Source organism: Anomaloglossus baeobatrachus, assembly GCF_048569485.1.
Source record: "Anomaloglossus baeobatrachus isolate aAnoBae1 chromosome 2 unlocalized genomic scaffold, aAnoBae1.hap1 SUPER_2_unloc_1, whole genome shotgun sequence".
NCBI lineage: Eukaryota > Metazoa > Chordata > Amphibia > Anura > Aromobatidae > Anomaloglossus > Anomaloglossus baeobatrachus.
Window position 1 is genome coordinate 2,935,557 of NW_027441779.1, and position 24,298 is coordinate 2,959,854.

Here is a 24,298-nt window from a genome sequence, read left to right on the forward strand (position 1 = left end):
TTACATTGCAGTCAATAGAGTGAAATCCCGCAGGGACCTGCGGAAAAGAAGAAATCCCGCAGCAAAACATGCAGCTGTCAAATTCTGCATAGTGCGCACATCATTTTTTTTCCCATGGGTTTTGCTGGTGAATCACTGCAGAGATGTTATGAACATTTTCTGCAGCGAAACATGCAACAAAACCGCAGGAAATCCACGGGAAAAAACGGTAAGTGCGCACAGGGCCTTATACAAGCTGTACACTGACTACTGTACATTGTATGTAGTGTTAGATCTTCTGTAGTGTCCCATGAAAAGATATAAAATATTTACAAAAATGTTAGGGGTGTACTCACTTTGATATACTGTACATGAATGCATAAATTGTACTTACTCAGCACTGGAAACCTTTCCTAGACTCTCAAAGGTTTTCAGCATCGCGTCAATGTCTATATCGAAACTGGAAAGTAAAAAGTGAATGACAAAAAAAAAAAATGACTCGAGTTTTGCAATCAAACACCATTAATGTCTACAAGCTAGATGGAATATGGAAGGCAATATAAAGACTATAACAACTGATACTTCTCTCCAACACTCAGGATAGGAGATAGCCGTTTAACCCTTTAGATGCTGTGGTCAATCGACAGTGGTACATGGTACCGTCAACTAAAATCACTCTTAGCCATGAGCACAAGATGACTATTTGTTGAGTTTTATCATCTCACGATCGCATAAAAAAGAGAATTTTGTTTACTTACCGTAAATTCTTTTTCTTATAGTTCCGTAATGTGAGACCCAGACCATGGGTGTATAGCTTCTGCCTCCGGAGGACACACAAAGTACTACACTAAAAAGTGTAGCCCCTCCCTCCGAGCATATACACCCCATGGATAACCAAATATAGCCAGTTTAGTGCAAAAGCTGAAGAAAAGGAGCCACCCACAAGTAGAGATAGAGCAAGAACCGGAACAACCGGCACCTCTGTCTACAACAACAGCCGGTGATAACACGCGGAACAAGAAACTGCCAACAGGCAACAGGGAGGGTGCTGGGTCTCCCATTACGGAACTATAAGAAAAAGAATTTACGGTAAGTAAACAAAATTCTCTTTTTCTTCATCGTTCCTATGGGAGACCCAGACCATGGGACGTCTCAAAGAAGTCCATGGGTGGGAAATAAACAGAAAAACTGAGAAGTAGGCGAAACCTAACTTCACAAATGGGCAACAGCCGCCTGAAGGATGAGTCTGCCCAAGCTCGCATCTGCCGAAGCATGAGCATGCACCTGGTAGTGCTTCGAAAAGGTATGCAGACTAGTCCAAGTGGCAGCCTGACAGACCTGCTGAGCCGTAGCCTGGTGCCTGAAAGCCCAAGAGGCACCGACAGCTCTGGTCGAGTGTGCCTTGATCCCCGGCGGGGGAGGCACCTGAGTACACTGGTAGGCATCGGAAATGGCCGACCTAATCCAACGAGCTAGGGTCGGCTTAGAAGCCGAGAGGCCCTTACGCCGACCTGTGGTCAGTACAAAAAGAGAGGTGCACCTGTTGAGGATAAAGAATTGAGTATCCAAAAATACTTAATTCAGCCATTTCATAGACTCAGTTATATAGTTCAGTAGATGTGAACTAACACACATATTTGTGAATGTATATATGTATATTGCATATTCAGTGTATTTTCCTTAGACACAGTATATACCACCACATGTAATTGTAAAGATGGCTGCTATTTCCTGTTCTACACCCAAGACAGATGGACAAAGAAATTCCTGGAGCCTGGACTGACCAATCCACGGAGAATATGCAGATCTCTCTACGTCATGAAGCCCTGACCTACGATACCTGATTGGACTAAAACTTTTGTTTACACCCCCTTACTGCTCGGTCTAGAGTTTCTTTCAAACAATAAAAACACACTTGGTTAAGAGCCAGTCATGGAGATAGATATAACTGACTTGCTGTGCAGTTATTTATTCTCGTGTGCACACATGACATTTTTAATTAGAAGCAGCAGCCGGATATCGAGAGATCCTTTGAGTCTCATCATCATCGTCATTCTGACCTTGACAATTGGCGCCCAACGTGGGGCCACCGAGAAGGGTGAGTCAGAGCTTCCATTTTCCGGACGTCTGGGGCTACTCCACAAGTATCCAGGTGTTGCTCGATATCGAGGACTTGATCACCCTCCGTTTCACGGTAAGAACATCATATACATTGTGTGTGCTGTTTTACCTGTGGTTCGAGAGACACCTGGCGAAAGGGGGTGGTCACTAGTCTGGAGAATGGTAGTACAACGGAGACCTAACGGTGTGACTGTCACCCGCCGGTGAGCTAGAAAGACCCAGCTTCCAAATGGGCTAGGTGTAGGTTTTAAAGTATCCGGCTGTCTGTTTGATTTGTATATAAGTGTATGGTTAATCAAGCTTGTGATTTCTCTGTTTGGTTCTCGGAGAGTTAATTGTCTGAGCAGACAGCTATAGAAATAGTGGAGAGAAGCCCAGCGTGCTTGCAGTCTTTTAAACAAAGGAAGCAAGGAGAGTGTAGAAGTCCACAGACGCAGCCTACCCCCCTGCATTTCTTCGCTGTGTTAGAGAGAAGGGGGGTCTGGTGGAGCCCAGGGATATCTATAACAGTCTTTCTATTGAGAACAAAGAATGCGAGAGGGGGGAGCAGAAGCCCACAGAAGCAGCTACATCCTTACACTCAGAGGAAGCAAAAAGGTGGGGGCCATATGTCCACCAGCTGCTTGAGACAGAGCGGAGATCAAATTACACAGCTCGGTCTCTGCTGTCTTTTAGCTGAGAAACAAGGGGGGTGGAAGAGTGAAGAGGCAGACACCAGTGGTCAAAACAGCGCAGCTTTTTGCAGTGAAGAGAAAGGAGGGGTCAGTTGGGTAATATACAGGAGATGGCTGCAGCCTTTGTATCGTAAAGCAAACAGAGTTGTAATGATTTGAAAGAAAAACAAGTGTTATTTTGGTTTGGATTTGAGAGAAATTAACTAGTTTATGCGTTTTTCAGCATTTTGTAATCGTTGGTTTGTTTTTGGAACAGAGAGATAAGGGAATTGGCGTGTCCCCCAGTGTTTTATTTTATATATAACACATCGATTTCTGTGTTTATAGCCGGAAATAGGAACACGTGGAGAACGGTATTAGTATCCACGTGTTGGACGCTGAAAAAGTGCGTCCTCTTACACGGGAAAGAGGGGGAGGGATTCCGGTGGTGGAGAAAAGTGTTTTGAACCAGCGTATTCCCCTGAGTATTAACTCATGCACTGCTATGTGAGAAGCCGGAAAAATAGGAACGTACGAGGAACGGTATTGTATTCGTACGTTGGACGTCGCAGTATGTCCTTATTGCATAGTAGGGAAGTGGGAAGAGGGTTCAGTTGGATGTGACCATTCCAGCTAGAGCACTGTATACTCTGTTCAAGAAGAGATTGTTTTTAGTAGAAGCTGAGAACGCTGTCGCCCTAGTTACAAAAAAAACGGAAAAAAATATAAAAGATTGCAAAAAGTGTAATATCGTTGGACTACCACTAGATGGCAGGCTGCAATCCATGTATTGAAGTTCAGATTAATCTCCAGTGAGTTTATAATGAAGAACAAAGACCCCATTCACTGTCTGTTGCTGTTTGTAGAATCACTAAATGTTTTTCTCTAGCTGTGCCTCATTGTTCTTCTCTAGAAGTCATCATATCTGGTGCTAATCAAATCTCTCTTTTGTATGCTGAAATGCAAATTTACAAGCACTAAAAGTATCCCTGGTTTACTACGTAGTTCCAGCCACTCCCAGTACACCCAGGGAGTCACAACATGGATGCTGCGCCCGGAAGTCAGGTGCCTGGAACTTCCTGTGGCAGCCGTCTTGCTACACCCACTGATGGCAGTACACCTCATAAGCCACACCCCTCGCAATGGCTCTTTTTTCAAAGCTCTCCACCCATCCCTGGTGGGAGGTGTTCTCTGGTATAAATGACTAACACATTTGAATAAGTATGAATAGTATATTTGTTTACTCAGCTATCCCATACATGCAAGTCAAAGATAAGTAAGTGAAACTTTTACAGAATTGATAAAGTCAGAGATAGGAATGGAATGTGTCTTTCCCCAATAGTGACGTAAGTTTGGTTTAACCCTTAGAGTTCAGGATTTCCCATTTTTAGTTTGCTGCTTATACCGGAATAGGGAATATTAGATTTCATGGGATGTGCGATATAATTTGTGTTGTTTTGTTTTTAATGGCGATTTATTTGAACAATATATTTTTATTTTGTGACTATCACCTTTTCTGTTTTTACGATTATTTCTAAACCATTTATATATTTTTGCAGGTTAGTCGCCTAGTCACAGCTGTCATTTAATGTCTCAGTTGTTTCTACTATGAAAGGTTTTTCTTTTCTTTATGGATACAGTGTTTATTGTAAGGTTTTAAAATTTCCCAGTAATGTATATTGTTGTGAGATGTACGTTATTTTCAGTGTTTGTTCATTTTAGGTTTTAGTATGTGGCTAATTTATTACCTGCTGTTTTATTTTTTTCTTTTAGGGAATACCAGTATAAAAACGCTGAATTTTGCCATTTTGGTAAATAAACAATTAAACAAGGGGGGAATAAGGTATTAATTATATTCTCCAGTTTCTTGGAGGGCGCAGCAGGCATATTAGATAGGTTTTGAAGCTGACCTTTTTCCCATAAGTTACCGTATTTTTCGGACTATAAGACGCACCGGACTATAAGACGCACCCTGGTTTTAGAGGAGGAAAATGGGAAAATAAAACTTTAAGCAAAAAATGTGGTCATGACACACTGTTATGGGGCGAGGATCTGCTGCTGACACTGTTATGGGGGTAATGTCCCCAAATTCTCTACTAAGGTACCCCATCCTGGTAATGATCCTCCTGCCTTGTATATGATCCTGCTATAAACCCCCATCCAGCCTGTTCACATACCCCCCCCCCCCATCCAGCCTGTTCACATACCCCCCCATCCAGCCTGTTCACATACCCCCCCATCCAGCCTGTTCACATACCCCCCCCCATCCAGCCTGTTCACATACCCCCCCCCATCCAGCCTGTTCACATACCCCCCCCCCCCCATCTAGCCTGTTCACATACCCCCCCCATCCAGCCTGTTCACATACCCCCCCATCCAGCCTGTTCACATACCCCCCCCCATCCAGCCTGTTCACATACCCCCCCCATCCAGCCTGTTCACATACCCCCCCCATCCAGCCTGTTCACATACCCCCCCATCCAGCCTGTTCACATACCCCCCCACCCAGCCTGTTCACATACCCCCCCACCCAGCCTGTTCACATACCCCCCCATCCAGCCTGTTCACATACCCCCCCATCCAGCCTGTTCACATACCCCCCCCCCATCCATCCTGTTCACATACCCCCCCCCCCCAACCAGCCTGTTCACATACCCCCCCCATCCAGCCTGTTCACATACCCCCCCCCATCCAGCCTGTTCACATACCCCCCCCATCCAGCCTGTTCACATACCCCCCCCCCCCCATCCAGCCTGTTCACATACCCCCCCCCATCCAGCCTGTTCACATACCCCCCCCATCCAGCCTGTTCACATACCCCCCCCATCCAGCCTGTTCACATACCCCCCCCATCCAGCCTGTTCACATACCCCCCCCCATCCCTCCTGCTCATATACTCCCATCCTGCTATATGCCCCCATCGTGCTCATATACCATCCTGGTATATGGCTTGTATCCTATAGCACAGAGAAAAAAATAAACGTTTATACTCACCTTTTCCTCACTCCCTGCAGCACCGATCACATCTTCCTCTCTGGCACGCTGATCTGTGTGTGTGGAGCCGTTCCCCTGCTGCATCGCGATGTCTTCCTGTCTGTGCCGATCAGCTGACCGGCACAGATCAGCTGACCGGCACAGATCAGCTGACCGGCACAGACAGGAAGACATCGCGTGCAGCAGGGGGGCGGCTCCACACACGGGGACGGGTGAGTGTACTGATTCACTGCACCCCGCGCTGGTAATGACGCGCGGGGAGCAGTGAATACAGCCGCACATGATCACTCCAGGCTGTAATTGCCAGGGGTGATCATGCGGCCGGCTCTTTGCTATGCGCGCGTCCCCGCTCGTCCTCCCGCCCACCTGTCAGTGCCGACTTCAGCGCTGAGAGATGGGCGGGAGGATGGGCGTGCATATGTAATGAGCGGGCCCACGTGGTCACGGCAGGCGCTGCTGCTGCCTGCTCGTGCCCCCGATGACCTGCAGCACCCTCATTCCCAGCCGCAGCCCTATAGTCAGATCATAAGACGCACCCCCAACTTTCCCCCAACATTTGGGGGGAAAAAAGTGCGTCTTATGGTCCGAAAAATACGGTATGTTTATTAGATTACTATGAGGTATATCTGTTAACTGAAATAGGAAAGTCTTGTCTTATATGTTTATTTGTTTATTTATTTGTTTGTTTATTTATTAAGTATTCTCAGTCATGTGAAGTATAGATGACCACTAACTGTATTATGATCAGAGATGAAGTTATAAGAATGATCTAATGTATATTTTTTAGTTTTTGTTTTTATAGATGAAACCAGATGGTGGTCGATTCTGCACTGGATATGCTGCTGTTTACACCACATGAGGTAGTCTAAATTCGACCACTCCCTCCAATCCTATTGATACAGGAGACAGTGATGCATTAATGCCTCTCTTGATGGGTAGAACAGGAGTGGGTAAGAGTCTTTAGAGGTGTATGTAGGTTGTAGATTTTTCCTGTTGTCAAATGAATTAGGTATGCCGAAAAGAAAGTCTAGATCTGAGCTGATGGATTCGGATGGAGATCCTCGCACAGGTGCAGCTGACCAAGAAGCAGTGAACGGGCCTAGAGTTGAGAGTCTTTCACCAATACCGATCATGCCTTGGTGACATTGGTCACGTCAGTGACTGTCACTCCTTGTGTTCTTAAATCCCTACAGGAACAAGCAAAGCAACAAGGAATGGAGTGTGACATGCAGGGAGCCAGCTGACTGAGGAAGGTCTGTGGACAAAGGGTGGTAAGCTTTCTCTGCCATGAGAGCTCTTCTTAATGATGGCCCAGGTAACATCTGTGAAAGACAATTGTCAGTGTGTGCTTTGGTGACACCAGGGTTCAGTACCCAGGTGGGCAGACTCACCCAGTCTTGTGAGACAAGTGCCTAGAACGAAGTGAGAAAAAAACTGTAAAGAGTCCGTAGAAACACCCTGCACCTGCTCTACCCATTCTTAGAGACTGCAAACTGATTATAGATGTATATCATGAGCATGTTGTATGCAAGTCTGTGCGTGTTGTGTAAATCTCTCTCCAGGTTTGGTCAGAGGCATTCCAGTGCAGAAAACGATATTATTGTTGAGAAGCACATGAAGGTGGTATGTAAGAAAAATATGTTTACAAAAAGTGTATATTTTATAGAAAAGTGGAAACTGGCAAATCGTGTACAAAATGTATATGTTTTGTTTTCTTTTTGTAATAAACAGGTTTTTATGTAAGATGTTTTTGGTTTAGCATAGACATGTATATTTTTATATAATTGACTGAATAGTGTGATAATCAGGTGTATTCTCCAATTCCAGATCTTAAATTAGAGCTATTAGCATATGGTCTCCAGTCAGGAGACTGATTGATCCTAAAGGACAAGCGAGAAAGAGCTATGAGTCAACACTAGATGAGCCGATCCAACCACAGAAACATCTATGGATCCACACCTCGCATTGCAGAAGGGTTAATCAACCAGAGCTGCACTGAGCGTTCTGCTCATACTTATCCTTTTCAGAAAACCCTGTACAGTCTTAGACCAGCATTGCCAGAACAGTTAGAAGAAAGGACGTAGAGAGCCTTGAGACATGGGAAAGTCCAACTACAAAGGGTGAGGACTCGCCTAGGAGTCCTTGGTCTCAAACCGGTGAAGAAAACCCCTTTCCCCTTTCCGCCCATGCCTCAATGTTCAGTTAGGCAGGTTTTCCGATAAGTCTTTCTACCTCTCTTCCTAAGGGAACACAGTACCCTTAGAATTTAGAAATGGCAGAAGTAAGTCTTTAGGGGGGACTGTTGAGGATAAAGAATTGAGTATCCAAAAATACTTAATTCAGCCATTTCATAGACTCAGTTATATAGTTCAGTAGATGTGAACTAACACACATATTTGTGAATGCTTTTGTTTCTTACTAACATGTATATATGTATATTGCATATTCAGTGTATTTTCCTTAGACACAGTATATACCACCACATGTAATTGTAAAGATGGCTGCTATTTCCTGTTCTACACCCAAGACAGATGGACAAAGAAATTCCTGGAGCCTGGACTGACCAATCCACGGAGAATATGCAGATCTCTCTACGTCATGAAGCCCTGACCTACGATACCTGATTGGACTAAAACTTTTGTTTACACCCCCTTACTGCTCGGTCTAGAGTTTCTTTCAAACAATAAAAAACACACTTGGTTAAGAGCCAGTCATGGAGATAGATATAACTGACTTGCTGTGCAGTTATTTATTCTCGTGTGCACACATGACATTTTTAATTAGAAGCAGCAGCCGGATATCGAGAGATCCTTTGAGTCTCATCATCATCGTCATTCTGACCTTGACACACCGCCTAAGAACAGCGGTGCGAGACACATAGATCCGGAGCGCCCGCACCAGATCCAGAGTATGCAACGCTTTTTCAAAGCGATGAACAGGAGCCGGACAAAAGGAAGGCAAGGAAATGTCCTGGTTAAGGTGGAAAGGAGAGACCACCTTAGGAAGAAAGTCCGGAGTCGGACGGAGAACCACCTTGTCTTGATGAAAAACCAAAAAAGGTGACTCCGAAGAGAGCGCAGCCAAATCAGAGATTCATATACAGATTTGGCCAGAAGGTCAACCTGGCGGTCAGTGGAATCCTTAAGTGAGGTGCCATCAGCCACCGATACAACTGTCCGGGCTGAGATTCTAGACACCGGAGGGTCTACCTTTGGTGAATGAGCCCACTCCTTGACCACCTCTGGTGGAAAGGGAAAACGGTCATCAGAACTACACTTTGGGAAGCGTTTGTCAGGACAGGCCCTGGGCTTGGTCACAGTGGCCTGAAAACTGGAGTGGTTTAAGAACACACTCCTTGCTCTCTTAGGTGAGGTAAACTGGTGCTTTTCTACCAGAGAGGGTTGTTCCTCTGATACTGGTGGATTGAGGTCCAGTACAGAATTAATAGACGCAATCAAATCACTAACATCTGCATCACCTTCGGTCAGATCAATGGGGCACATGGAGGTAGCGTCCGAGCCCACAATAAAGGCATCCTCCTCGTCCTGCGATTCATCTCGTGAATCAGAGCCGCGGGACGAGGAAGGAGAGGAGCCCCTGTGTCTCCGTTTAGGAGGACGGTGTCTGAACTCTGTGAGCTCTGCTGAGCGAGCCGTAGCAGCAGAGGCGCCCTGAGAAGGGGGCTGATGCATGCTCAGCAGAGTCCGGGACAACTGTCCCATGGAGTCTGCAAAGGACTGGGAGATAGACTTAGAGAAGGATTCTACCCAAGCCGGGGGTTCAGCCACCGGAGCCGCCGGAGGGACCACTGGGAGTGAGACTCCAGGCTGAGGCACCATGTTAGAGCAGGCATCACAATGTGGATATGTGCTCGGTTCAGTCAGTACGAGCTTACATGCAGTGCATATTGAGTACAGCCTTGCAGCCTTGCTCCTTGTGTGAGACATGCTGCTGAAGTGGGGGTTCTGAGCAGAATGGCCCCCAGAGAGTATATAAGCAGGTCCACAACCGGAGGTTGTGGCTTACCAGACCGTTTGTGTGCCCTCCAGATCCTACAGGCCGGACCCCCAGAGAGATGCTGCAGCCAGCTCCGATCAGTGTGAGAACGCTGATAAAATGGCACCGGGGCGAGGAGAGGGGGCGGGGCCTACTCAGAGCGGGATCCGGAGGGCCAAGGAGGTATACAGGGGAGGGAATCGTTCCTCAGAGAGGAGTGTCCCTTCCCTGTGCCGAATAGCCGCTGGGCGGAGCCACACTGTCCCTCTGCATGATTGGCATGCAGGGGCAGTGAAAACGAAAGTAGGCCTCAGGCGAAGCCGGGGCCTAAATTTAACAATGCGGCCGGCGCGCAGGCACCATCGGCGCGGTTCTCCGGTGAAAACCAGAGAACCGGCCGGAAAAGTCAGCATAGTTACACAGCACACTCTCCCCAACAATAAAGTACAAGGGACCCCCCAATAACCCCGTCTCAGATACTTAGCTTGTGAGACGCAGGGCCAGGTCCCTGAGGGATGAGTGCTCCATCCGGCAGGATCCAAAAGGGGCTGCGGATGGAGACCGGTCTCCTGCAAGGCAGGAAGAACCGTGCTGGCTCCCACTTCAAGCCAGAGCCCGAGGGGATGGTGAAGGAGCGCGGCATGAGGGGTTCCAGCCCTGAAATCAACCTTAACAACACCGCCGACACAGTGCGGTGAGAAGGGACATGCCGGGAGTCCAGGCTTGGACCCGCTTTTCTTCAAACTCTTTCCAAAAATCAAAATCAGATGAGAATGCATGTGTGGATGTGTGCCTCCTGAACACAAAGCATTGAACTGGCTATATTTGGTTATCCAGGGGGTGTATAGGCTAGGAGGGAGGAGCTACACTTTTTAGTGTAGTACTTTGTGTGTCCTCCGGAGGCAGAAGCTATACATCCCATGGTCTGGGTCTCCCATAAGGAATGATGAAGAAATTATATGTTTCTTAATTTTTTTTTTTTTGTTTTTAACTAGTCTCCTTAGGGAACCTGATGCTTTGATACCCTGATTGCTTGTGCTGTGCAGAGTGGTGCTTCAGCATCGCTCAGTAGAGCACATATGCTGTGTTCCTATGAACACCGGCACTCACAGGAACTAAGTCATGACAGGTGTCATTAGCTGATACCCTGCTATCATGGTAGCCCATCTGCTCCCAGTGATCACGTCCCAGGGCCACCAGTGGGAGGAGAAATGACGCACTAACAGCTGGCGCATACTAAACTACACTGTCCGAGATTGTTAACACACACACGGGTAGATCTCTGATCCAACTGTGTGTTAGCTGCACATGTTGATTGATCAGATTCGCCGAGATGTGCAGGGAAAGATGACAGCCTGCAGCACGAGCTCGCATTAAAAAGGAGTGGGATGACCTTGGACTTATCGGGGTTAAGAAAGTGTATTCTATTCTGGGAAAAGCTATATGAAGTATGAGCGCACTATCTCTCTGTATGCTTTTTTTGTCTGGATTTATTTTGAGGCCGCATCTTCATACTTTGCAGATAATGCAATACAAAAAAAAGAAGGGAATTTTGTTACTTACCGTAAATTCCTTTTCTTCTAGCTCCTATTGGGAGACCCAGACGATTGGGTGTATAGCACTGCCTCCGGAGGCCACACAAAGCAATTACACTAAAAAGTGTAAGGCCCCTCCCCTTCTGGCTATACACCCCCAGTGGGATCACTGGCTCACCAGTTTTAGTGCAAAAGCAAGAAGGAGGAAAGCCAATAACTGGTTTAAACAAATTCATTCCGAAGTAACGTCGGAGAACTGAAAACCATTCAACATGAACAACATGTGTACCCGAAAAACAACCAAAAATCCCGAAGGACAACAGGGCGGGTGCTGGGTCTCCCAATAGGAGCTAGAAGAAAAGGAATTTACGGTAAGTAACAAAATTCCCTTCTTCTTCGGCGCTCCATTGGGAGACCCAGACGATTGGGACGTCCAAAAGCTGTCCCTGGGTGGGTAAAGAAATACCTCATGTTAGAGCTGCAAAGACAGCCCTCCCCTACGGGGAGGCAACTGCCGCCTGCAGGACTCTTCTACCTAGGCTGGCGTCCGCCGAAGCATAGGTATGCACCTGATAATGTTTGGTGAAAGTGTGCAGACTCGACCAGGTAGCTGCCTGGCACACCTGTTGAGCCGTAGCCTGGTGTCGTAATGCCCAGGACGCACCCACGGCTCTGGTAGAATGGGCCTTCAGCCCTGATGGAACCGGAAGCCCAGCAGAACGGTAGGCTTCAAGAATTGGTTCTTTGATCCATCGAGCCAGGGTGGCTTTGGAAGCCTGCGACCCTTTGCGCTTACCAGCGACAAGGACAAAGAGTGAATCCGAGCGGCGCAGGGGCGCCGTGCGGGAAATGTAGATTCTGAGTGCTCTCACCAGATCCAACAAATGTAAATCCTTTTCATACCGATGAACTGCATGCGGATAAAAGGAAGGCAAGGAGATATCCTGATTAAGATGAAAAGAGGATACCACCTTAGGGAGAAACTCCTGAATGGGGCGCAGCACTACCTTGTCCTGGTGGAACACCAGGAAAGGAGCCTTGGATGACAGCGCTGCTAGTTCGGACACTCTCCGAAGAGACGTGACCGCTACCAGAAAGGCCACTTTCTGTGAGAGTCGAGAAAGTGACACATCCCTCAGAGGCTCGAAGGGCGGCTTCTGGAGAGCAACAAGGACCTTGTTTAGATCCCACGGATCTAACGGCCGCCTGTACGGAGGTACGATATGACAAACCCCCTGCAGGAACGTGCGCACCTGAGAAAGTCGTGCTAGACGCTTCTGAAAAAACACGGATAGTGCCGAGACTTGCCCTTTAAGGGAGCCGAGCGACAAGCCCTTTTCCAACCCAGATTGCAGGAAGGAAAGAAAGACAGGTAACGCGAATGGCCAGGGAGATACTCCTTGTGCAGAGCACCAGGATAAGAAAATCTTCCACGTTCTGTGGTAGATCTTAGCAGAAGTGGACTTCCTAGCCTGTCTCATGGTGGCCACGACCCCTTGGGATAATTCTGAAGACGCTAGGATCCAGGACTCAATGGCCACACAGTCAGGTTCAGGGCCGCAGAATTCCGATGGAAAAACGGCCCTTGGGACAGTAAGTCTGGACGGTCTGGTAGTGCCCACGGTTGGCTGACCGTGAGATGCCACAGATCCGGGTACCACGACCTCCTCGGCCAGTCTGGGGCGACGAGTATGACGCGGCCGCAATCGGATCTGATCTTGCGTAACACTCTGGGCAAGAGTGCCAGAGGTTGAAACACATAAGGGAGCCGGAACTGCGAACAATCTTGCACTAAGGCGTCTGCCGCCAGAGCTCTTTGATCGCGAGACCGCGCTATGAAGGTCGGGACCTTGTTGTTGTGCCGAGACGCCATTAGGTCGACGTCCGGCACCCCCCAGCGGCGGCAGATTTCCTGAAACACGTCCGGGTGAAGGGACCATTCCCCTGCGTCCATGCCCTGGCGACTGAGGAAGTCTGCTTCCCAGTTTTCTACGCCCGGGATGTGAACTGCTGATATGGTGGATGCTCTTTCCTCTACCCACATCAGAATCCGCCTGACTTCCTGGAAGGCTTGCCGACTGCGTGTCCCTCCTTGGTGGTTGATGTATGCCACCGCTGTGGAGTTGTCCGACTGAATTCGGATCTGTTTTCCTTCCAGCCACTGCTGGAAGGCTAATAGGGCAAGATACACTGCCCTGATCTCCAGAACATTGATCTGAAGGGTGGACTCCTGCTGAGTCCACGTCCCTTGAGCCCTGTGGTGGAGAAAAACTGCTCCCCACCCTGACAGACTCGCGTCTGTCGTGACCACTGCCCAGGATGGGGGCAGGAATGATCTTCCCTGCGATAATGAGGTGGGAAGAAGCCACCAAAGCAGAGAATCCTTGGCCGTCTGAGAAAGGGAGACTTTCCTGTCTAGGGAAGTTGTCTTCCCGTCCCATTGGCGGAGAATGTCCCATTGAAGTGGACGCAGATGAAACTGCGCGAACGGGACTGCCTCCATTGCTGCCACCATCTTCCCTAGGAAGTGCATGAGGCGCCTTAAGGGGTGCGACTGACCCTGAAGGAGAGACTGCACCCCTGTCTGTAGAGACCGCTGCTTGTCCAGCGGAAGCTTCACTATCGCTGAGAGAGTATGAAACTCCATGCCAAGATACGTTAGTGATTGAGTCGGTGCCAGGTTTGACTTTGAAAAGTTGATGATCCACCCGAAAGTCTGGAGAGTCTCCAGCGCAACATTCAGGCTGTGTTGGCATGCCTCTTGAGAGGGTGCTTTGACAAGTAGATCGTCCAAGTAAGGGATCACCGAGTGTCCCTGAGAATGCAAGACTGCTACCACTGCCGCCATGACCTTGGTGAAAACCCGTGGGGCTGTCGCCAGACCAAATGGCAGAGCTACGAACTGGAGATGGTCGTCTCCTATCACGAAACGTAGAAAACGTTGGTGCTCTGTAGCAATCGGCACGTGGAGATAAGCATCTTTGATGTCTATTGATGCAAGGAAATCTCCTTGAGACATTGAGGCAATGACAGAGCGGAGGGATTCCATCCGGAACCGCCTGGCGTTCACATGCTTGTTGAGCAGCTTTAGGTCCAGAACAGGACGGAACGAGTCGTCCTTTTTTGGAACCACGAAGAGATTGGAGTAAAAACCTTGCCCTTGTTCCTGCAGAGGAACAGGGATCACCACTCCTTCTGCTCTTAGTGAGCACACCGCCTGCAGAAGGGCATTTGCTCGGTCGGGATGTGGGGAGGTTCTGAAGAATCGAGGCGGAGGATGAGAACTGAATTCTATCCTGTACCCGTGAGACAAAATGTCTGCTACCCACCGGTCTTTGACCTGTGGCAGCCAAATGTCGCAAAAGCGGGAGAGCCTGCCACCGACCGAGGATGCGGAGGGATGAGGCCGAAAGTCATGAGGCAGCCGCCTTGGAAGCGGTTCCTCCGGTTGTTTTCTTGGGGCGTGAATGAGCCCGCCAGGAATCTGAGCTCCTTTGCTCCTTCTGAGTCCCTTTGGACGAGGAGAATTGGGTCTTGCTGGAGCCTCGAAAGGACCGAAACCTCGACTGCCACTTCCTCTGTTGAGGTTTGCTCGATCTGGGCTGGGGTAAGGAGGAGTCCTTACCCTTGGACTGTTTAATGATCTCAGCCAATTGCTCACCAAACAGTCTGTCTCCAGATAGTGGCAAGCTGGTTAAACATTTCTTGGAAGCAGAATCTGCTTTCCATTCCTTTAACCACAAGGCTCTGCGCAAAACCACAGAGTTGGCAGACGCCATTGAGGTACGGCTCGTAGAGTCCAGGACAGCGTTGATAGCGTAAGTCGCAAACGCAGACATTTGCGAGGTTAGGGACGCTACTCGCGGCACTGCTGGACGTATGATAGAGTCCACCTGTGCCAGGCCAGCTGAAATAGCTTGGAGTGCCCACACGGCCGCGAATGCTGGAGCAAACGACGCGCCGATAGCTTCATAGACAGACTTTAACCAAAGGTCCATCTGTCTGTCATTGGCATCTTTAAGTGAAGCCCCATCTTCCACTGCAACTATGGATCTAGCCGCAAGCCTGGAGATTGGGGGGTCCACCTTTGGACACTGGGTCCAGCGTTTGACCACGTCAGGGGGAAAGGGATAACGTGTATCCTTAAGACGTTTGGAGAAACGCTTATCTGGATAAGCATGATGTTTCTGGACTGATTCTCTGAAGTCAGAGTGGTCCAGAAAAGTACTCAATTTACGCTTAGGATACCGGAAATGGAACTTCTCCTGCTGTGCAGCTGCCTCCTCTGCTGAAGGTGCTGGGGGAGAAATATCCAACAGTCTATTGATGGCCGCTATAAGGTCATTTACCATAGCGTCACCATCAGGGGTATCTAGATTGAGAGCGGTGTCAGGATTAGATTCCTGATCACCCACCTCTGTCTCCTCAAACAGAGCCTCGTCTCGCTGAGACCCTGACCAGTGTGATGATGGCGAGGGTCTTTCCCAGCGAGCCCGCTTAGGCTGCCTGGGACTGTCATCCAAGTCAGAGTCTTCAGCCTGTGATGCCTGGGACCCCCTTGAAGTACGGATTAGTTCCAACTGAGGGGGACCGGGGAGCATAGACACAGCAGTGTCCATGGTCTGAGAAACTGGCCTGGACTGCAAGGTTTCCAGGATTTTTGTCATAGTCACAGACATCTTATCAGCAAAAACTGCAAATTCTGTCCCCGTCACCGGGGCAGGGTTCACAGGCGTCTCTGCCTGGGCCACTACTACCATAGACTCTGGCTGACGTAGTGGCACAGGGACCGAACATTGCACACAATGGGGGTCATTGGAACCTGCCGGTAGATTAGCCCCACATGCGGCACAAGCAGTGCATACCGCCTGTGCCTTGGCACCCTTGCGTTTTGCGGATGACATGTTGTTGTCTCCTCAGAGCAATGAGGGTATAAGCCAAGAAGCGACTGAACAGTGCAATATAAATATATATGGTACAGGGAAAAAATGCACCAAATAACACTGTGGCACTAGTGGGGCCAGCACTTATGTGCAGCTTACCGCCCGCATAAACGCGGGTGTGTGGTCGCCAGAGTCCCTTGTCTGAGTCCCCCAGAGCCTGTGTCCGTTCTCCAGCCAGACTGCATGCAGGAATGGCTGCCGGCGTCCTGTGGAGAGGGGCGGGCCCTGGGCGTGTTGAGACCAAGAGCGGGAAACTTGCGTCCCCACTGTGCCCAGTGAGAGGGCTGGAGTATGTAAATAAGACTCCAGCCCTCGGCGCTGGCTATAGAACAGCGTCTCTCCCTTTCCCTGATTGACAGGGTGGGGGCGGGAACGAAGCAGAGCTAGGCCGCAAAAGCCGGGGACTAGATTTATGAGCGCTGCCGCCGTAAAAGCGCGGGCAGCGCGAGTCCCCGGCGCACTACAAGTCCCAGCGGCGCCGCCGCTCCCGGAGCGGCCGGCGCGGTAGTTCCCAAGACATAAAATCACTCAGCTAAGCTGCAGTGACTCTAACCCGAGCGCGCAGCGCTAGTGCCCCCGGCGCACTAGCACACCCAGCAAGCCTGGAGTGTGCGTGGCCTGTCTGTGCGGGGACACAGAGTACCTGAACGTTGCAGGGCCTTGTCCCTGACTGTACTCAGCTCCTCCAGCAGGGTCTCTGGGTCTGTGGATGGAGCTCGGCCTCAGGGTTTGGGGGCCGGTAAGATCCCACTTCCACAGAGCCCCTCAGGGGGATGGGGAAGGAAAGCAGCATGTGGGCTCCAGCCTCCGTACCCGCAATGGGTACCTCAACCTTACAAACCGCAAGTGGGGTGAGAAGGGAGCATGCTGGGGGCCCTATATGGGCCCTCTTTTCTTCCATCCGATAGAGTCAGCAGCTACTGCTGACTAAACAGTGGAGCTATGCGTGGATGTCTGACCTCCTTCGCACAAAGCAGAAAACTGGTGAGCCAGTGATCCCACTGGGGGTGTATAGCCAGAAGGGGAGGGGCCTTACACTTTTTAGTGTAATTGCTTTGTGTGGCCTCCGGAGGCAGTGCTATACACCCAATCGTCTGGGTCTCCCAATGGAGCGCCGAAGAAAAATGGATATTTATCAGTCTTCTGACTAGAGCAAGACTCTGGAATCTTAGTGAAGAAAGTGTGTCTGCTCCAAAAAGATGTATCCACTATAATAATGGCCAAATCAAAATCAGAAATTTCACTCAAATATTGGGGTTTCTAAGAAAAAGGTCATTTGGAACCTGCCATCATGAGTGGGGAAAAGATCAACGGGGCAGAGAAGAAGAAATACGAGCAGCAGTGTGCGGATCTGGTCCTTTTTACCTGGTAACTAGGTCAGAGGGTTGAAGTAAAGCCCTGGTCAGCTAGAGGAACCCTCCAAGTCCTGTCACTGTCCAAATATTTTTAGCCCTAACTGTATATATCATCTATTAACTGTCCATCAGTATAAACAGGATTTCCCTTTGTACTGACCACTGGGATTTCTCGTTTACTTCAAATTTTTACTACAAAATAAGCATAAAAGTGTGAATCTTAAAATTTTAAACTTTAATAAAAAATGTACCTTATATCAGGAGAATCTTTTAGAGAGTCAAGTGCACCTTCATATACAATCTTTGTTTTAAGGTCCCGAACAAGCTGAAAAACAGTCATACCACAAGGTAAAGGGCATAATATAATTTTTTTATTATATATATATATATATATATATATATATATATATATATATTATATTATATATAACTAGCTGTAGTACTCGGGCTTTGCCCAGGATAGTAACTGCGTGTCTATGTCTCTGTATCAATCTCTGTCTGTGTGTGTATGTCTGTCCCTTTCCCAGTCTGCCCGTCTCTTTCCCTGTCTGTCTGTGCCTGCCTCTTTCCCTGTCTGTCTGTGCCTGCCTCTTTCCCGGTCTGTGTTTGTCTACCTCTGTCTTGCTCTATCCTTCTCCACCGATACCATATCACGTCACACATAAGCTTCTTATACTAGGAATGTCTTTCGTTCCTATAGCAACCAATCAGAGCTGCTAATAATAACCTGTGGCTTCCAGCTCCATTGACTCTAAGGCTACTTTCACACATCAGTTTTTTTCCATCAGGTACAATCCGGAAAAAACGGGTAAAACGGATCCAGTACCTCATCCGTTTTATCCCCATAGATTTGCATAGTTACCGGATTGTACCTGATGGCTTTGCGTTGCATTCGTTGTTTTTCCGGATGCGGCAAAATTAGTTAAAGCAGCGGCCGGAGGCAACGTAGCTTGCAACGTTTTTTTGTCCGGCAAAAAAAACGCTTTGCGCCGCATCCGGCTGCTGCAGCGCATTTTTCAATGCATGCCTATGTACGCCGGATGCGGTTTTTTCCACAGCGCATGCTCAGTAGCATGGGTGGCGCAATAAGTGGTTTCATTGCGTAGCGCATGGCTACTTTACTATACCTAGACACCACTTCTATGTCTATAGCTGCCGCCATTCTCAAGTTAATGGCGGTGGACAGGATTTGGGGGACACACTGTATATATTTTTTTTTTCGATCTAAGGAGCTAAATAGATATAATGACTGGAAGGAAATAAAGACTGGGCTAGGTGGTCAGAAACTAACAAATACAACCTCATTTGGTGCTGCTCAAGTGATGATCACCAGCTGTCCTGACTATTATACAAAGTACAACCATAGACCAGGGAAAGTGGACCAGTCTGTCATCTGGCTGATTCAATTTCAATTCACAGCAAAAAAGTATGTGACTTGGAATCCAGTAATTTTTGTACATGTTAAATGGAAAATATAAAAGTACAATAAAACTGCCATGTTAATCTTTAATGAAGTATACTTACTGAACTTCGTTCACAGTACACGGCCACTAATGGGGATGGCTGTGCGCTTTCAACAAATGTAATTCTTGACTGCAAACACTCTTTCTGCTTTTCCATGTCCTTAACAGCGTTCTGCAGCCCAACAACATTTATTTCACTTACTGCTTTTAAACCCGTAATTAAATCCAATTTCCTGAAAAGAAAAAAAAAAAAAATAGAACAAAATACAACTTAAGTAAGACCACTGTTGGAGCGAATAGCTTGTGCACTTGACGCTACAGCCTCGCCTTACATATCCATCTAATGTATCCATAGACCTACATTCACCAGAAAGACGCCAGGAGTGCCCTTTTGGCTTCTTCTCTGGCTGTTCGACTTTGGTCCTTTTTATTTTTCTCTCCAGTATGGATTATATATCTTAGGATCAGACATGTGAAATGAATGCTAAAACTTTGAAGTGAAAGGGCACTACAGGGTATTGGCTGTAAGCGCTCAGTATAGACAAACGATAAATGTGAACTGATCCAAAATGTTCTATACCAAAATCGTCCGAAATAGCACTCAAAGTCTAGAAAAACACAAGTCCCCACGGAAATATGGGAGGCTTCCACATTACTGGTAGCACAAACTATGGCTTCCTCCCTCAAAAAAAGAAATCCAGCAAACTCTGCGCTCCCAAATGCAAATGCCCCCCTCTCTTTTGAGCCCCACAATGTGCTTAACACACAGTTAGCATCCACATGTTTGGGATTATTGTAGTGAGAAGCGCTCACTTAAAATGTACGAAGTGCAGGTTTACAGAAGCACGAGCTGGGCACAATATACGGGCACTACAGTGTACTGGGCACAACAAGGACTACTTTTGAATTTTTAATCCTGCAACATTCACTATGTTTGACACCATAGGTGTTTTCCAAAGACTAAATCGTCACTACACTCAGATGAATTCCCAGAGGCACTTAGGGCCTCTGGAAATGGGGTCCGCTAACTATTCTAGCAAAATCAAACGGAGCACCTTCCCCCCCCCCGAGCCCTGTGGTGCAGCCTAAAGGGTGCTTTACACGCTACGATATTGTTAATGTTTTATCGTCGGGGTCACGTTGTTAGTGACGCACATCCGGCGTCATTAACGATATCGCAGCATGTGATACTTACCAACGACCTTAAGCGACCTCAAAACTGGTGAAAATCGTTCACCATGGAGAGGTCGTCCCAAAACCAAAAATCGGTAATGGTTGATTATCGATGTGATTCGTCGCTCCTGCGGCCGCGAACACACGATATCGCATCCACGACGGGGGCGGGTGCTTACACGCTCAATATCACTAGCAATTGCTAGCGATGTCATAGCGAGTAAAGCCCGCTTAAGACTATGTACCCGCACATTTTGCCGAGGAAAACCTGCAGATTTATCTGGATTTTCCAGATAAATCCGCAGGTTTCAGCATGTACAGACACTCCCCATGTTATCCTATGGGATTTGGGGAGTGTGTGTCAATGCTGCAGTATGTGCAGCTGCGTAATATGCTGCGGATGTCCTGCAGCCGTACTTAACTGCATGTCAATTATTCCTGCAGATTTACCTGCGGAATTCCCGGCCCCCCACTATGGAGATAGAGGCCAGGACTTCCGCAGGTAAGTCGCATGAATGTCCACAGGTTTTCCGCAGATATTTTGCTGGAATCCCGCAGCTATGTATAGCTGCAGATTCCGGGGAGCTGCTGCGGGAAACCTGCGGATGTACCTGTGGATATATCCACAGATGCAAGGTCCCGTGGACACATAGCCTTACAGTACAGCACAAGCACATTTGGGGTATTGACACGTTCAGGAGAAATTGTGTAACACATTATGGGGCCTTTTAATTTTACCTATTCCCCTTGTGAAAATTGTATATCTGGAGTTAAAACAACATTTTAGTTGTAAAAATATAATTTTTTGTTCACCGCCCAATAGTAGAACATTTTTTGACACACCTGTAGTGTCAATATGCTTACTGCACCCCTGGATGAAATCATTGAGGGTGCAGTTTGTAAAATTGGTAACTTGTGGGGGTTTGTGCTATTGGCACCCGAAGACCTCTGCCAAAGTGACAGGGCATCAGCAAAACCATTCCAACTAAATCTGCATTCCAATATGGCACGTCTTCCCTTTTTCACTTTGTACTGTGCCGCAAAAGTATTTTTCACCACATATGTGGTATTGGTGTACTCCGGAAAAATTGCACAATAAATTATATGGTTCATGATCTATGGTTACTCTAGTTACTCTAGCAAACTGGAAAAATTTGGAGTTAATTCAACAATTTGGAGGCTAAAAAAAAAAAAAAAAAAAATAAAAAAAAAAAAAAAATGTATTTTTCCATCTTCACAGGTCAGTTATAAAATTCTGTCAAGCCAACGGGGCTGGGGTCCAGGTGCTCACCAACTATCTAAATAAAATTACTTAAGTGGTATAGTTTCCAAAATGAGGTCACTTGTGGGGCAGCTCCACTGTAGAGGCACAACAGCGGCTCTCCAAACTCGACATGGCATCCACTAATGATATCAGCGAATTTTGTAAATAGAAACAATTAAAATACGTACATTTAAATTTTGTATTAAAAATATAAATCAAATTTTTAATACAAAAAGAATATATATTGTGCCATCTTCCATTTAAGACAGTTTCAGGCAGCTGCCTGAGTATTCAGGTAGTATTGTACTCAGCTACCATGTATTTGTAACAAGCCGAGATTCACCTTCTGTTTTAATAGCTCCAGCCAGGTGTTTAATTATCTCCTCTATCACGGTCTTCTATTGAGCTACCAGTGTTCACTACCAAGCACAGCCTAGTTAAAGGAAGGGTGTCGCGGTTTTTTATTTTTGTATTAAAAATAGTGATTATGAAATCAAGTATTTTTAATACAAAATTAAAATCGCTGCTTATTTAGTTTTTATTTCATTCTAATTGTACTGAAGCACTGGGGGCTGCCATGCTGGATTTGCTGTAACAACAGTAACTCACTCCTTTATGGCAGCCCCCTGTGCATAGAGAACAGTGGTCAGGATCCGACCCCATTTAGTAACGTCAGAGAAGGTGTCTGCTGTGACCTGGATGCGCCCCCTGGGCTGTCCAGATCACAGCAGAGGGAGGAGATCAGCGCCATCATTGTGGAGCTCACAGCATATGCAGTTTGCTCCATTTTACCCCTGTCAACCGCCAGGATATGTGAGTACGGGGCACCTCCCCTCCTCCCGCCGTTACAGTCTCCAATGACACCCCCTCCCTCTGCTCTACCCAGCACCCGTCACTGCTGTGTGTTTGTTTGTGGGCCTCTGCATGTGGGTACCGGCACCCCTCCCCCCACCACCGTCTCTGCTACCGTCTGCAAAAACACCCCCCGCTCACCTCCCTCCCTTCCGCCTGCCACCTATCGGCCTGTGTGTGTACTGGTAATAATGTCTGCTGAACTGTGTATCTAATCCTGTCCTGTGTGATACTGTCTGCAGAGCTGTGTATATAATCCTATCCTGTGTGATACTGTCTGCTGAGCTGTGTATCTAATCCTATCCTGTGTGATACTGTCTGCTGAGCTGTGTATCTAATCCTATCCTGTGTGATACTGTCTGCTGAGCTGTGTATCTAATCCTATCCTGTGTGATACTGTCTGCTGAGCTGTTTATCTAATTCTATCCTGTGTGATACTGTCTGCTGAGCTGTGTATCTAATCCTATCCTGTGTGATACTGTCTGCTGAGCTGTGTATCTAATCCTATCCTGTGTGATACTGTCTGCTGAGCTGTGTATCTAATCCTATCCTGTGTGATACTGTCTGCTGAGCTGTGTATGTAATTCTATCCTGTGTGATACTGTCTGCTGAGCTGTGTATCTAATCCTATCCTGTGTGATACTCTCTGCTGAGCTGTGTATCTAATCCTATCCTGTGTGATACCGTCTGCTGAGCTGTGCATCTAATCCTATCCTGTGTGATACTCCAGCTGTCCTTGGTGACACTTTTGACATTTCTGGTCACCAACAAAATGGGTCCGCACTGTGTCCCTACATTTCATTCTCGGTTATCCTTTGGAAACACCCAGGTTGGGAGGGGAAGGTGACATCACACACAGGAGAGCAGACTCCGCCCACTTTACTGCAGCTGTAATCCAGGCTATTTCTACAGTAGGATTTCAGCAGCTGCTCCCCCTAGTGTTTAAAAGTGGAAAATATCAAACTTTTTAATTTTTTTATATTTTGCTCATTTAAAACAAATAATATTTAAAACAAAACATTAAAATTTTACATTTTTTCAGTTCTTGATTTTTTTTTTTTTATTTGGACGACACCTTCCCTTTAAATCTAGGTGTTGCCTACACCTACAACTTTGTTGAATCAACCTTCCAGATAACCAACTCCTAACAACTCATCTTGGTGTATACACACCTTAGGGGTACTTCTCATAGCGGAATCGCTAGCGAGATCGCTGCTGAGTCACGGTTTTTGTGACGCACCAGTGACTTCATAGCGATCTCGCTGTGTGTGACACTGAGCAGCGATCTGGCCCCTGCTGTGAAATCGCTGCTCGTTACACACAGTGCTGGTTCATTTTTTGGACGTTGCTCTCCCGCTGTGAAGCACACATCGCTTTGTTGCAGGGAACTGGCTTTTGACAGCTGCGGACGCTGGTAACCAAGGTAAATATCGGGTATCCAAGCGAAGGGCTTTGCTTGGTTACCCGATATTTACCTTAGTTACCAAGCGCAGCATTACTTCCACGCGTCGCTGGGGGCTGGTCACTGGTGAGATCTGCCTGATTGACAGCTCACCAGCGACCATCTAGCGATGCACCAGCGATCCTGACCAGGTCATATTGTGGTCGGAATCGCTGGTACGTCGTTTAGTGAGACGGTACCCTTAGTCTCTGCTACCAAGGCACCTTATAATGAACTTATCTAGCATTTTGATAGACCCAATCATGTTCTCTTAACTATTCTTGATGCTGGCCATATCTTCATCTCTGCTGTCAAATTGTCTTATGGCATCAGCTTACTTGGTGCAATTGCACATTTATCTCTTCTGGGTCAAACTGCCTGCCTGATAGTCAACTCATCTAAATGATCTTGGTGCTGCTTATACTTACAACTTTGCTGAACAGGTGTGTAATCACACTCCCCTGCTCCAAGATAGCAGATTGAATTTACATCTACGCTGGGCCAGCAACATGTGCACATCTGGTTCTGT

The 24,298-nt window shown here is 47.5% G+C and overlaps 1 protein-coding gene across 1 annotated transcript in view; it reads right to left on the minus strand.

Annotated features, from left to right (window-relative positions):
• The window catches only part of RNF17 (ring finger protein 17), a 733,334-nt gene that overhangs the window by 492,018 nt on the left and 217,018 nt on the right, over positions 1 to 24,298 (minus strand). Inside the window, exons 7-9 of the mRNA XM_075331310.1 lie at positions 19,101 to 19,272; positions 17,828 to 17,901; positions 374 to 439 (exon numbers count right to left, since the gene is read on the minus strand). Of these exons, the coding sequence (XP_075187425.1) occupies positions 374 to 439; positions 17,828 to 17,901; positions 19,101 to 19,272 (312 nt within the window). The remainder of the gene's footprint in view (positions 1 to 373; positions 440 to 17,827; positions 17,902 to 19,100; positions 19,273 to 24,298) is intronic.